Genomic DNA, 15,947 nt, shown 5'->3' on the forward strand with positions numbered 1-15,947 from the left:
TATACGTATAGCTGATTCACTTTGTTATACAGCAGAAAGTAACACACCACTGTAAAGCAATTATACTCCAATAAAGAAGTTAAAAAAAAAAGTGGACGGGCGAGAAGCAGGAACTTTGGGGTCGGAGGAGCAGGGCACTGCTATTTTCCTTCATAAGCCTTTTGTTACAATCTGATTCTCTTTTTAAAAACTGTGTACCGGCACTATATTTCAAAAAACATTTTAAATGTATTTAAAAACAAATAGGATGTTTTCCAGTACACCATAAAGGATGCTGAATGCTGTCAATAATTTCGGAACAGTAATCTTGTTATCATCCCCTTACAAAACCAGCGGTGTGAAATGCACCCCAGGAGCCGCCCTCAGCAGCTCCCCGGAGGCGGCGAAACAGGACCCCGCGCCGGTCTGGGGCCCTGGAGGCGGCGTGGGATGCGCCGGACTCGCGTGAGGCGGCAGCTGCCTAGTGCGCACTCACTCGCGGGGCCGGGCATTTCTTCTCTTCCCGGAAGACCCAGGACAGAGGTTTGAATGGGAAGCAGGCTGCCGGGGTTAGGCCGCTTCTCTGAGGGAGAAGTAGCCAGTGGGAGGTCGGGATTCACTTCTGACGGTGCCAACAGTGGCCTCCTTCGCCGTCGCAGTTTGAGGAGACCACTTACTGCCCCGCCAGGACGGTCGTGGAGGAGCCCAGTGGACGGTGAAGAGGGAGCGAGCGCTCCTGACCTACGACAGGGACTAAGCCCTCTTGCAATCACAGCTGCAAGACCCCGAGGACCAGGAAGAGAAGAGCCTGGCCCTCTGCCGCCAATATCGACTGCCCGTGGAAAATTTCCAATGGAATTGGGAGGGTATGCTGAGTTCTCTAGGCGACAGATTAACTGAGACACTGTCAATGAAGTGTCAGGTCCAGAGGCATTGGTGCTGGATGCCTGGTACCTTGTTTGGCTTTCAGAGTTGGGTAAGGGAACAACAAATCAGATGTGCTCTAAGTCACTTGATTTAGCACCATTCCCTGATCTAAGACTGTCTCTCTCACGCGATGATGACCTTTAGAATAATACTAGACAGGCACGTGTAAACTTCTTGAAGAGATGTTAGTCACCATTACACCAAATCTTGGGTTCATTCAAGGTAGAGCCTCCTCTGTCAAAACATCGACTTGAATGTTAGAAAAAAACAATGAAAAGTGGAAGAGAGTAGAGCAATGCCCTCATAGTTGGAAACTGTGGAGGGAGATGATCAAGAAGGGACAGCAAAAGAAGTGGAGAGGATCTTGGAAATGTTGCAAAATTAGCCTTGAAACACTAAGACACTGCTCTTTTTTTTTTTTTTTTGCGGTACTTAGGCCTCTCACTGTTGTGCCCTGCCTCTCCCGTTGTGGAGCACAGGCTCCGGACGCGCAGGCTCAGCGGCCATGGCTCACGGGCCCAGCCGCTCCGCGGCAAGTGGGATCTTCCCGGACCGGAGCACGAACCCGTGTTACCTGCATCAGCAGGCGGACTCTCAACCACTGCACCAGGGAAGCCCTCTTCTTTTTCTTAATGATCGATACAGAATTCTTTTTCTGTCACTGGAAAATATTCATATATCATATTTTAAAATTTTCAGTACTGGAAGGAAACTGCAAAAATTTTAAACATCAAATGCTGTGATCTCTTCTTGTTACAACAAAGCCTTGGTTCTTCATAAAAGGGGAATTTTATCTTAAATGGATAGTAAAATCCAAACAGAGAGAAGTGTATATTATATAATGAAACCTATTTTTTAAATATATCTGAAATATCTCTTGATATTATCTCTTTCTTGAGAGTTTATGAAGATGTCAGTCTCTGTAGGAAAAAAAAAATTCACTGGTGGGCTTCCCTGGTGGCGCAGTGGTTGGGAGTCTGCCTGCCGATGCAGGGGACATGGGTTCGTGCCCCAGTCCGGGAAGATCCCACATGCCGCGAGCGGCTGGGCCTGTGAGCCATGGCCGCTGAGCCTGCGCATCCGGAGCCTGTGCTCCGCAGCGGGAGAGGCCACGGCAGTGAGAGGCCCGTGTACCGCCAAAAAAAAAAAAATTCACTGGCATATTCATAAAAGGTCAAAAAAAAAAAGGAAAGAAATCTGTCCTTGCATTTTACAGATGATGAAACTGTGATCAGAAAGGGAAATGACTTAACAAGGATCACGCTGAATCAGACACAGGAACTGGAGCCCAGCCAGGCTCCTTGGCCCAGTGCCTCTCCTTGCTCTGGAGGAGCTCATACCCAGTTGTAACAATCAGATGTGAGTGTGGCATCAGATGACTGCTCATAAATCTCTTCATCGTACTGAAGTACTGGGGGAGATAAGGGGATTGGTTCTTCAGGATCTAGACAGGGCTTTAAGAAAATTTTAGGGATAGAGCTCTCCCTAAATCACACAGACTTCTTTCCTTAGGAGATTAAAATGGGTGAAATTTTTTTTTTTGAGTAGCTTATGAAGGGGGTGGGTAATCACTTTAATCACTTATTGGGGTTGTTGTCAAGGCAATTCAATCCTCTGAAGTCCCTTCCATCTGTGGGTCTGATTCTTTGGTTACCAACTGGCTTGCAGGTCATATGTGGCCAGGAATTATAGGGAGGAAGGAAACTAATCCCTCTTCAATGTCTACTTTGAGTCACGTAGTGTTATGCATTTCATATACGTTATTTAATCTTCACAACAAGCTTTCTAGATAGGTATTATCCTCAGTCTACCCCAGGAGTTCACAAAGGTCAGGTAACAAGCTCCAAGCCATGCAGATAATAGGCAGCACAGCTACAACTATTATACCATCTCTCACCTCCAGATGAGTGGGCAGGAGAGGATGATTACACAGTTGGTTCCCCAGCTTCTCCCTGGTGTAGGTAACCCCCTTGCACTGCTCAGTGGGTCTTCAGGGCAAGTAACTCCCGTTATCCTCCTGGTCTGACTAACGGCCAGGGCACGAAGCTGCAGCGGAGGCCCAGGGTGGGAACACTCCTGCTAGGAGGAAGGCATTTGGGTTGGCACCTCTTCCCAAAGGCTCCAGAGCGTTGCATAGCAGGCAGATTCTCATTGAACAATGAGGCCAAACTTCGCTGCCAAATTTGTCAGTGTAAAGGTTCACTCTGGGATTCCATTTTGACACCAGCTTGGACAACGATAACTGGTTTGTGAAGGAAGAGGCAGGGACAATGGGATCTAGGGAGATGGTTAACGTCTGGAGCTCAAGTAGTTTGTGCTGTGCAAAGTCAGCAAGATCATTTGATATTCTTGAGTGAATGGCCGTTTCCATTAGGATCCAACCAATTTCTGGTGCCCCAGGGACATGAGCCAGCCTCCCGTTGGGAGGGGCGATGTGCTAAAGACAAACTCCAGGGATGTCATCCTGTCCCCAGGCCTTCTGCCTTTCCAAAGATGAGCCCTCCTCCTGCCCTGCTGTTAGTAATCAAATTAAACACGTTCCCCAAGTTGGTACTGTATCCATGACTGTACACTTCTGCTTCTTGAAAAGTTGTGGCTGCAGGAATGTAAAACTCACCAATCAGCTGTGGCCCACCTGAGGCATGTCAGTCAGCTTCCTCTCTGTATCTTGCAATAGCTACCAGTCAGCCACAGAATTAAGCAACAACTCCCAGGGTCCTTTCCAGCCTCTTCACCCACCCCCTACATCCATTCTGGCCACATCAGAGTCCTCTTTCCTTAGCTAGATTCCCCCCTTCCCTGCTTCCAATCCTCTGTGTGGTTTCATCTGCTGGAATGTTCTCCCAACCTCCCCCGTCCCCAGTTAAAAGTTTCGTCTTCCCTCACAGTACAGCTTCAGTGATTAAGATCACAAAGCAAAATGGACTTTAGCAAACTCCATTAAAAGACAACCAGGGTCCAACCTACGTGCCCATCATCGGATGAATGGATAAAGAAGATGTGGCACATATATACAATGGAATATTACTCAGCCCTAAAAAGAAATGAAATTGAGCTATTTGTAATGAGGTGGATAGACCTAGAGTCTGTCATACAGAGTGAAGTAAGTCAGAAAGAAAAAGACAAATACCGTATGCTAACACATATATATGGAATTTAAGAAGAAAAAAAAGGTCATGAAGAGCCTAGGGGTAAGACAGGAATAAAGACACAGACCTACTGGAGAACGGACTTGAGGATATGGGGAGGGGGAAGGGTGAGCTGTGACAGGGCGAGAGAGAGTCATGGACACATATACACTAACAAACGTAAGGTAGATAGCTAGTGGGAAGCAGCCGCATAGCACAGGGATATCGGCTTGGTGCTTTGTGACCGCCTGGAGGGGTGGGATAGGGAGGGTGGGAGGGAGGGAGATGCAAGAGGGAAGAGATATGGGAACATAAGTATATGTATAACTGATTCACTTTGTTATAAAGCAGAAACTAACACACCATCGTAAAGCAATTATACCCCAATAAAGATGTTTTAAAAAAAAACAAAACAAAAGACAACCAGGGTCCAAAGCAGTTGGATAAATAGGGTGGCTTTAGGTTCACTTCTAGTCCAGAGATCATGCAGGGGATTGGAATCTGTGCAGAGACCTGTGGAACAACCTGCTTCCCTGAGGCAACCCCTCTTTCATGCTGCTGGGACTTGCACTACCCCTCACGAGCAAATGGGCAGCTGCAGCTGAGTCACACAGGCTGCCAGGGGCCAGCCAGAAGCAGAGCTGTGTTTCCTGGCATTTCTCCCAGGTTCCCTGGTGGCCAACTTCTGTGGCTGTGCTGGGATTCAGACGTATCTCTGCGCTCCATGGTGAGACGCTTCAGTGCACTCAATCAGGATTTATTCATTCCAGCGTTCCTCCCACCGTAGCTCCAAAATAATCCTGAGAGGGGATTTCGAGCCCCTCCCATCGTGCCTCTTACCCTTTGCATGCTTTCAGTTACCTCCTGAAGCAGACAGTTCCCTGCACCTGCAGACCCTAGCCCAGCACACACTGGGCCAGGCTGCAGCAAGTCCTGGTACCTAGAGCACTTTGCTTTGCTCACCCTTGCAATACCAGTGACCTTGCAAACACTTGGTTGATCAAACAGTCCTCTCTCAACTTCCAGCAGAAAACTCAAGTGGGTGACTGGAGGGCAGGAGCCAGGTCCCATCAGAACCTGTGACTGTGTCCCAAACCCCCCAAACGCGGGCCCATCCCTCTCTAGGCTTAGCCAGGTCTTATGGAGTGGGGCTTTACTAAGATCCAAGCATATTAGCTGTTTGTTACATGAGCTCATTTGTAGCAGATATTCAGAGTAGGGTTGAATCCAAAGGGAAAGGGAAAAGAGAGACCAAACTATTCTAGATTATATTTCAAAGCAAGATTGGTTTGTGAACTTTGAATTTTCAGAACAAACTCTGGGTGTGTCCAGGTCTGTCCACAGGGCCCAAGGTCTTAGCTCCATTCTGAGCCATGGTGCAGACCAGCCAAGCTCCGTGACAGCTCCTGGTTCCTCACTTTCATGGGCGGCCTTGGCAGAAGCTTAAATTCCTGCCATGGCTGTCTCTGCAGGTTGATCCCTGCTCAGCTCCTGACCAAACCTTGACCTTGGGCTCTGAGCTGCTGAGCTGGCTCCTGAAAGTGTTACTTATCAGAGGTCAAGTCCACTGGCTTCATAGACCACCTGTGCACCCGGGGTCTGAATAGCTCCATGTTGTCTTTGTTCCCTCCAAGGTTTACGTCTTCAGGATCCCACTGTGGAGAAAAGACACAAGAGGTACCTTGGTGGAAGAGGCCCTTCCCATCTCTTACAATTTCCCCAATGACAGCTCCAATCCTGGTTCTCATGGCCCAGGCACAGACAAGAACAAACAGGTAAGGACAAGTTAACCAGGACTGTGTTTCTAGAAGCTAACAGGGCAAGTATAACTTTAAATCAAGGAATTAATGGACAGCCACTCTGAACAGACCAACCCTACTTCCCCCTCCTACTCTCTGTTCCCCTCTCTTCACCAAGTCCTTCTCTAGTGAGACTCAGTCATGCTCCCTTTATCCTGAGAATTCCCACCTCCCTGCCTAACTCATTCCTGGAAAAGACCAGGCAAACTCAACCCATTCTTTATGGCCCAGGTAAGTTCCTCCTCTTCCAAGAAGCCTATCCTGACACCCACTGAGCTCTCCCCAGCTTCTCTATACTGCCTGTACCACTGGTTTGCAGTTGAGCTCGGGCAGCCCTGCCCTGGGTGTCCACCTTGTGCTCTCAGGTAGATGACAGAGCTTCTTAGGAGTAGGGCACCGGACTGCCCTTGCCCCCCCCCCCACATGGTGTTTCCTCTAAACTTGAGGTCAGCAGACTTGTCAAAAACAAACATTTAAAACCTAATCCAGAGCGGTGGCCACTGCCAGTGAATATTTCATCACTCTGACTCAGACAAGTATGGGAAATTGAAATGTGCAGGGGTTAAAAAAAAAGGTTAAAAGAAAAAAAAATCGGTGAGCACACAAGCACTGATGAAACTGTTTGCAAAAGCCTCCACTGTTCTAAAACGACAGATAAAAGAGAGAGCTTTTCATGTGGGCCAAAAGCAAGGGCATCATCTTTAGTGATTCCAGCCACAGAGGCAAGTAGGGGTTGGGCTCAGGTCCTCTTTCTGCCACTAACTTGCTTTCTCTTCTCTGGATCTTGATTTCTCCATGTGTAAATCGGGAGGCTGAATCAGCAACTAGATAATACGATCTCTCATTTCTGAGTTTCTATGACTGGTGATTCTGAGTCATAAGGTTGCATTTGACAGTAGCAAAAGACCCAGGAAACAACAAGCAAAGGCCACATAGGATGTGTCAGCCTGGGCCAGACAATCTATTTGGGCAAGAAAATAGAGCCAGGCATGGACATGCACTCCAAGAAAAGTGTTCCACCAGCTACTCAAACCTGAGCAGAATCAAACAGTCCAGTCCTCAGAGGGTCAGAACAAGGTCCTCAAGGCTTCCTGAGCCACTGAAAGATAATGCCCACACCCCACTAGTTATAAAACACAAATTGTAGCTTTGTTTCCAACAGAAAGAGTCCCATTCAATTACTGATTTACTGCTCATAACTGAACTGAGTTCTACTACTTGGTCATGAAAAACAGCATTGTGTTAAAAAGACCACCTCATCCCCAGTAACCTTTCAGGCCAGAGACTGAGCTGATTTCGTTGGTGCAGCTCAGCCCCTTGGACGTGTCTGGGGCTGTGTCAGGCACACGTATGCTAATCTCTCATCTACCTGTGGATGCAGACTTGGGCGGACACCCCTAAGCAAACTCCTTCCAGACGTTATCAGAGATCCCAAGTAAAAGAGCTCCCCGGCCCCTCAGCCTCTGAGACCCAGTTGCCTAGTAGTGGAAGTGGGGGCCTGTTCCATTCTCTGAGAATGGACAGTGTGCTTTTTGACGAATTCTGTTTTCAAGTGGAGACCCACGTTCTAGATCTCAGTTCTGGACCAGTCTCACCAGGAGCGCCCAGGGTGCTCATTAAAAAGAGTGATGCTGGGCTTCCCTGGTGGCGCAGTGGTTGAGAGTCCGCCTGCCGATGCAGGGGACACCCTAGACCCTATCTGTGGGTTGGGACCTAAGGCTTGGCATTTGAACAAGCTCTTAGGGTGGTTCTTAGCCGCCCTGATGTGTCAAAACCACAGCTCCAGCTCCTAAAATGTCTTCTTAAGAGTTATCCTAGCTACTCCTGACCAATTCCGCTGCCGGCAAACAGAAACAGCCCACCACTCTGGTCAGGTGCACTCTTTAAAGTGGATTAAGCCTTCGAAAACAATTTAAATCTCTTCCTTCTGGATTCCCGGAATATTGTGTTTTAAAATGTCATTTTAAGTAATAAAAACATCACTGGAATCCAGGCATTCAGAGAATTTGAGCAAAAGATAATCCACTCTCTTATCAGAAAAAAAATCCTGGGAGGTGACAGGCACAGGTGGCTGTCATGAATCACGTGCTTATTTGTCGCTTGGAGGCGAGGAGGGCACAGAGACAGCAGCCAGCTGCCCAAGGTCTCACAATGACAACACAGGGGAATGTTGATCTCAACTCCTGCAGCCACTCCCAGCACCGCTACCATTAGTGACCTGCTGGGCTTCCTCTTGTTCAAAAACTTTTGTTCCAAGCAAGTTTCTTCCTTGGGTTATGCATCTTCTCTGAGCCCCTACTAGATGGTTTGGACAAAGCAGACAGAACTCTGATATGGAGAGCCTGGAAAAAACCCTCGACTTTCAGACTCTCCACTCATTTTCAAATTCTTTTTTTTTCCTAGAGGAATTTGGCACGGGCCCAGCCATCCAAGGGGGGCTCACAAAAGCAGGAACTGAAATCAAGCCACAGGAAGTCTCTTGCAGAATAAAGAGAGAGTACGATTGTCCATACCTGCTCCGAGTTTAGGGCTTCCCAATAGTTCTGCTGCAGAATAAAAAGAGAGATTAAAAAAAAAGTGTTGACTAGATTTTGCCACCATCACAGAGCAGAGATCAGCGCCAGCCCCTGTCTGCTCCGTGAGCCAGGAGAAAGGCCCTCCGCTGGTCCGGAGGCAAAGGAACAACTGACTTCAGCAAGCAAAAAGGCAGCAGCCACTAGTGGCTACAACTTAGTTAAATGGTCAGTAGGATAACTGTGAGAATTATGAAGGGCTACAGGTCCTTGAAAAAATTATCATCTATGCAGATTTTAAAATTACTGTTAGAAGTTATTATTAGGCATAATCATAAAGATTCCATTTATTAACCACATGGCTGAGATGAGTCAACACAAACCCATAAAACTAAGAAAGAGAGATGCAAATAAAATCCTCATCTTGAAACTATGGGGTATTTGCTACCAGCCGAGATTCATATTTAATCAGCCTTTACTGCACGGTTGGTTCCACCCCAAGCCTCAAATATGTCTGGCTCAGGTTCTTGAAGGGTAGTGTCGCCGCCTGCTCTCATTCGTCCAGCGCCTCCTGTAGTGCCCAGGACACGTGCGTGTGTGTGTATTCATAAGCTCTGAATCTGCAAATGTCTGTTACACTGATCTGCCAATCTGCACGGTACACAGGATTTGGCTTTATTGTCACATTGAAACAAAGCCCCTACTGTTCAATTCTTTTAAAATTTCCATTTTGAACAACTTCTGTTTGTTTGCTTTTGTTTGGTTTTTCTGAGCTCCTTGAGGGCTGCAGTTTGACTCAACTTTGAGTCTTCAGGACTGGCAGGGCTGGCGGAATGCACTCAGCCAAGTCTGTTATGTGAATCCGTACGTGTGTGCGTGGGTGCAGCTGTGTATCTGTTAAGATTATAAACACTTTATTGAACACCTCTATTTGTCCACTGGTCACTGCTAGCCCAGAGATGGGGCTCTGCTCTGGGGCCTGCACAAGTCCCATTCTGGGTCAGCGCTGGAGGTAGGGGTGGAGTCAGGCAGAGAGGTCTGACCCAGGCTGTGCTGGCAGAGCTGTGCCCCAAGCTCAGTGGCAGGGCACCTGGCAGACTGGAGGTGAAGGGCAGAGGTCCAAACTTGAAACTGAGGAGGGCAGGGAAGGGGCACCAAAGCTGGGTCCTTGGTCAGTGCCCCCCACAAGAATTCACTGGCCCCTGCTGGGTAGGATGTGGTGGCCGCTGCAGGAGGGAGGGCAGGATATGGGGATGTGGGTGGCAGAAATGTAGCTTGAGAGTCATCTCCCCAGTTTCTCCCTCTTCCCTCCCTCTCCCACCCACCCCTTTCAGGTCACATGCTTCCAGCCTGGTACCTATGAACTCCTTCCCCCGTCCCACGGGAGGACAGAATGGACCTAGAAAACTTGAGTCACCACTGACTTCAGCTGTATCATGTCTTTTTCTTTTGAACAACTTTTTAATTATAAGATTTTCAGTCATACACAAAAGCAAAAGAATAATCTAATGAACACCTGTGGACATATTCTCTTTCATTTGCTCTAGCTCCCCCAATTTTTTATTTGCTGAAGTATTTTAAAGTAAATAATTTCATCTGTAAATACTTCAGTACGTATCTCATAGATAAGGACTTAAAAACTCCTAAGCACAATGCCATTAATACCTAACAAAACCGTGATAATTCCACAGCATTCATCTTTTAATGACATCCTGCTGGGGAAAACAGAAACTAAAAAAAAGATTAAATGGAGAACACACAAAATTACGAAAAATGATTTTCCACACACACTGCAAAAGATGGAAATGTTGATGACAACACAGGTGGAAAAAGTTACATAACTTCTGCAAATGTAATAGAAATAAAAAGAGAGATGAAAGAAAATATGCTAAGAATAAGACCATGAATAGAAAAACTGGTGAAACCCAAATAAAGTCTGTACTTTAGTTAATGGTAATGTACTAACGTTAATTTCTCTGTGTTGACAAATGCAGGTGGTGGTGCAGGATGTTAACATCAGAGGGAATTGGGTGAAGGTATACAGGAACTCTCTGTCCTACCTTTGCAACTTTTCTGTAAATCTAAAATTATTCCAAAAGAAAAAGTGTATTTAAAGACAAGCAAACAAATAAAAAAGTTTAAGAGTCCTCCAACTGAATTTGAAATGAAACCTTAAAACCTCCTTTTCAAAATCTTCAGCATCACAAACAATCGAAAATTTCAGAAGAGTGCCCTCTAGTGGAAGTAGTAGCCGGGATTTGTTTTTTAAGTTACTTTCTAAACTAATGATAACGTGCCCAGGGAACACGATTAACTCAAATCTTTGTAACTGAGGTCTCTCTCCACCCCCCACAAAGAAGTAAAAATAAACATTTGTGTAGTCTTTTCCCTGTTTCAAGAGCAAAATTTGTTCATTTTTGTATAGAAATTTTTTCAAAACCCAAAATAAAGATTGCCCAGGGCTTCCCTGGTGGTGCAGTGGTTGAGAGTCCGCCTGCCAATGCAGGGGACACGGGTTCGTGCCCCGGTCCGGGAGGATCCCATATGCCGCGGAGCGGCTGGGCCCGTGAGCCATGGCCGCTGAGCCTGCGCGTCCGGAGCCTGTGCTCCGCAACAGGAGAGGCCACAACGGTGAGAGGCCCGCGTATCGCAAAAAAAAAAAAAAAAGATTGCCCAGAATTCTATTCCTAAAAGAGGGCCTCTATGAACAGTTATTGAATAGCCCTCTGAAATACACACACACACACACACACACACACACACACACACACACCAAACTATGCAAATGGCTTTTCTCTCGTAAAATACAGTGAGCATTTCCACATATCCTTGAATTGTCTTTAGGACCACAATTCCATCATCTCCGTGAACCACAGCATGTAGGGTTTCAATTCACCTCATTTCTAAAAGAACACTTTATCGTGCTTCTGAAACCAAGAAGCAACCTATAGACGCTGTCCACAGGGCATGTGGTAAGCTCTCATTTGTTCCTGAAGACTCTGAGGTGTGTCTCAGCCACTGAGGAAACAGGGTCACTTTCTAGGACTGGGAGCTGGATGGGCCCTCAGAGACCATTTGTTCAACTCCCTCCTCTTACATCTGGGGAGAAGTGACTTCCCCAAGATGGGGGAGGTTAAATGGTGTTGGACTCAGGACCCATTATAAAGGTTTTTTGTTTTTTCTGATCATAAAGTTTTGAGACTGGCCAGATACACGCCAGCTACAGTTCCGTCTTAGATTTCATCAAGCAGATTTCCTTTTTGATTTTCCTAGTACCTTACAGGCTTTTAAACCTTAACACCATACGCTTCAAAAATCTCATCCTTTCAATTTCTTTAGTTAGTTAATTAAGCAGTTCTATAGCACTTACTCTGGATCAAGCACTGTTTCACCTCCCATACTTTCTCTCCTCCTCTCTACCAGCCCAAACTCCCCACTCAGCTCTTCCTTCCTGGGCTGTCGTGAGGAAAATGGGATGTGAGGAAAAATGGATCATAGGCCGTGGAGTGCTGTATGCAAAGCCCATGGTGAACTGGATCAGTGAGAGAGAAGTTCTGACCCACACGGGGCCGGTTTCCCTTCTAAAGATGACAGTTTCACTGCAGGGACATCCCAAGGTTGGGATGAAGGGGAAGCCGAGATGAAGGCCTATGTATTACAACGGTGGGCAGCAAGGGTTGGGAGCGAGCACCTCTGAACTCCACTCACAAGGAGATGCAAATACTGTACTTAGGCCAAACTCCAAGACCACCAGTGGGAAAGGCCTTGGCAACCCTGGCTCCTGTTCCTGATTTTTTTAAAATTATTTTTTCCCATTCAAACAGGAGATACAATTGACATAAAACATTGTATGTTCCTGATTTTTTTGGAAGAAGTTTTGCTATTCATATGCTGGCCCAGGGAAGGGCGGGAAATGGCCATGATCAAGTTGGATTCAGGAGCAGGGCTGCTGCAGATAAAACACAGGATACACCGTGAAATGTGAATTTCAGATAACAAATAATGTTTTAGTATAGGTGTGTTTATCTGAAATTCAAATTCACTGGCCTCTTGTATTTTTTGCCTGTTAAATCTAGCAACCCTACTCAGGAACACAGGGAAGGCTTCCCGGAGGAAGCAGGATTTAGCCAGGGCCTTGAAGGGCAGAAGACAGATGAGCAAAGGAACCCAGAGAAGGGAAAGCTGGCTGGATGTGCAGAGGAAAACCTGGAGAGTTAGCCCTGAACCAGACAACGAAATGTCCTAGAGGTCAGGCTAAGGGGTCTGGACATAAGCTGTAAGCAGTAAGGAGCCACAGAGGGCCTTAGAGCAGGAAGGCCAGGGGGCTGATGGAGTGTTGGGAAGATCTTGGGTAGGACAGCACTGAAAGGAGGGGGGACGGAGGCAGGAGCTCAGTCAGGAGCTCTTCTCTGGATTTCAGGCAGCGTGATGGAAATGCTTCTAGAGACTGCGGAGGCCAGAAGAGGTTTTCTGAGTGGCACCCAGGCAGACACAGCAGCCCATTTTGCTGGTGGTTGACCCCGCTGTTTTCCTGATGGAAGCCTTTCCACTTCTAAGAACTGACTCAGTGTAATTAACCTCTGCCTAACTCCCCCAGTACACTTGCTCACTTAAGGTCACTTGCTAAATGGGACCTGAAAGATGGCCTAGTTCAAAGCTCATCATCTGTGGGAATAGTGCTCTGTCAGAGCCTCACCAGCTCCCTGAGTTCATTATCTCCACAGACAGAGCAAGTCCAGAGAAATGAACGGCGTCACCTGGTTCAAAGGCTCTCAGGGCCAGCGTAGGTGTCCGAGCCCACTTGCAGCCCGTTGTCCACTGCACTGCATCTAGCAGCATCGGCAGGCTTGCAGGGCCCCAGCAGCACCCCCATTTGATCCTCAGAATCACTCCGTAATGTAAGTAGGGCAGGTCTCCTGATTCCCACTTACAGAGGGAGAAACTAAAACCCAAGAAGTCCAGGGCAGAACCAAGGCCGCCTGGCAGGTCAGCGAGAGCCTGGACAAGCCAGTGTCCACCCGACCCCTGGTCAGCCCTCTCTCTCCTGCTCAGCCCCGTTGCCCTGGGGGGGTGCCCAGTACAGTCTTTCCTTACCCCAGGGGAACTAGCTGACTGTCCACACATTTCCGGACGCACCATCTCTCACTGCTGCAGAGCACACAGGGGCACACAGATCTGGGCAGGGCAGATACTATGCCCTGAACTTAATTTCTGGTCTTTGGGACCCATTAGAAATTTCTGGCCTCTTTCTTCATACTTATATGTATTTACTTCTAAAATTAGCACTTTTAGAGTCAGTGTGTGGGTGTGTATTCTTTTTATTAACTAATTAATTGTTTTTTCCTTGAAAGAATGATTTGGCTTTAAGAATGACAGACATCCAAGGGACTGTGTCCTGGTCTGCTGGTGCTGGAAGCAGGGTCTGGAGAGGGAACAAGCAGTCCTGGCTGTCAAGAGCCTTAGGTACAGAATTAGCAGGACACGGGGGCCTGGGACGCGAGCCTCTTCAGACAGCAATCTGGTGTGTGGTTAAACACAAAGCTGGACTCAATCTTTTCTTGCATCCCAGAGGCTAGGAGGAAAAAAACCTTTAAAAGGCACAGGAACAGTCTCAACACTGAGGGAATGTCGACCCTGCACTCATAAAACGGGTGCTGGCTGCCCCGGCAAGTGAGCGGGCCGCTCCGGAAAGCCCTGCTCCCTCTGGGCCCTGGTCCCTCACCCACAGACCATGAGCCAGTGACGCTTCCTCCACATGTGTTCAGAACGCCCTCCGACGGCTGTGTCAGGAGACAGGCTGCTTGGTGTCGAGTGGCTGAGTGAGTAGGTGCACAGTCTCCGTGGAGTGTGCCCTGTCTCGTGGAGACGTCCAGAAATCCGCACAGCCCACACAAATGGCCTGTCTACAGGGTTATGAGTCACATTCAGGCTCCACTGCCATTAGTCTGGTGCCCTGACCAGCCCATCCAGTGGACACTTGAGAAAAGGTGAAAATGACCCAGTTCTCCCTCCACGCAAGCTCCCATGCCTTATCTGTCTCTACTTCACCTCTTTTCATGGGTGTTCTGCATCACTGGAATTCCTTGTAAATCCCAATGTTTTATCCTGCCTATTAGACAGGACCCTGCCTGAGAACACAGGTAGCGCATAGGTAAGTGGAGAGAGTCCTGTGGAGAGAGTTTTCTCATCTGTAAAATGGGAATGATAGATAAGAAACTCGGCCCTGGGTAGTTCCTGCCGAGGCAGTGGGGTGTAGTGGGTAACAACAGGGTTTCAGAGCCAGACAGAGCTGGGTTCAAATCCCCAGGTCTGCCAATTATAACGATGGCGATGATGATGATGACGTTTTCTTGGGCAGGTTACTTAAACTCAATGAATCCCAGTCTCCTCTTCTGGGAAACACGAATATTTAAAGATACTTGCCTCAGGGCTGTTAGGAGGACTATACCAAACAGTGCTTGGAAAGTATAGAACATACCACGCCTGCCTCATGACACACACGCAGTCACTGTGAGCGATGACTTTAAAAACGCGTAGTGAGCTGAGGGCTGTGGATACAGTGTACGTGTTGAGGGACCTCTCTTCTCTCCACCTCCCCCAGCACGGCAGGAGGTAGGTCTTCAAACCTGTGGGTATGTGCCCCAAGGACATGGACACAAAAGCACCCTCTGAGAGTGAAGTCACAAAGTCGTAAAGGACCACAGAGGTGACGAACACAACACCTTAGCGACAAAGAGTGCCCCCAGGCCTCCACAGTGGGAGGCGCAAGCGTTCACTTATGGACCCCGCAGGTCAAGCAGAAGCCCAGCTGGCTGGCAAAAGACACAGACGACTGTAGCCAGAGAGTACAGACAGATGCCCTGGGTGTCTCAACCCAGTGTTAGGAAATATCTGAACTGTGCAATCCATCTTGGGAGTAAGAGAAGTCGCAAACCAGAAGAGGTGACGACCTGGGGCCCGGCTTCAGTCCCTTGGGGGTGTGGTCTGGAGGAGCAAGGTCATGACCAGACTGTGACCAATCTACCAAGTACCTCCCACCACGTGTGGTGGGTCAGGCCAGCCCCCCTGCCCTCATGCATTTTTCTTTCAAATCCCCCCCCAAGAACATGTTTGCTGAATGAGTGACCCAAACAGGTGGATGAAAAGCAGTGTCACATTCATCGGCTAAAAGACACCTCCTTCCTCCCCTTCAGCCATCAGGGAGCCAGAACTTTTAAGGAATATTGCTCTGAAAAACTGGGGAGCCCACCCAATCAATCCCACCACCCTGAGGCAGCTGGTGGTTGATGGGTTTGTGGCTTAACTTTAATTTTCTTCTTTACATCTTCCAAAATTTCTACAATAAACATGTATTACTTTTAAGAGAGAATATATAGATTATATAGAGAATATATAGATTACCAGAAGATCGGATGGGCCACAAGCCTGACAAGCTACACTGTCCCCTGCTCACATTTCCTCAGTGTCTGTGTTTAGTGAGATTCTAAGTAACTTCCGATCGGGACTCAGCGCTTTGTCATGTGTAGCGTGTGGGTGTTTTGGGGAATGAAGTAGGAGGCTGTGTTGGGGGTTCTGGAGGGGGTGGGTGGGGTAGATGGGGG

The 15,947-nt window shown here is 47.8% G+C and overlaps 1 protein-coding gene across 1 annotated transcript in view; it reads right to left on the reverse strand.

The window, feature by feature from the left end:
• Positions 1–5,277: 5,277 nt before the first annotated feature.
• Positions 5,278–15,947, reverse strand: part of TMEM44 (transmembrane protein 44) — a 33,826-nt gene continuing 23,156 nt past the window's right edge. The window contains exons 10-11 of the mRNA XM_024752103.1: positions 8,347–8,379; positions 5,278–5,689 (exon numbers count right to left, since the gene is read on the reverse strand). Coding sequence (XP_024607871.1) covers positions 5,579–5,689; positions 8,347–8,379 — 144 coding nt within the window. The 3' untranslated portion in view covers positions 5,278–5,578. The remainder of the gene's footprint in view (positions 5,690–8,346; positions 8,380–15,947) is intronic.

The sequence above is a fragment of the Neophocaena asiaeorientalis genome, unplaced genomic scaffold, assembly GCF_003031525.2.
Source record: "Neophocaena asiaeorientalis asiaeorientalis breed wild unplaced genomic scaffold, Neophocaena_asiaeorientalis_V1.1 scaffold293, whole genome shotgun sequence".
Lineage (NCBI taxonomy): Eukaryota > Metazoa > Chordata > Mammalia > Artiodactyla > Phocoenidae > Neophocaena > Neophocaena asiaeorientalis.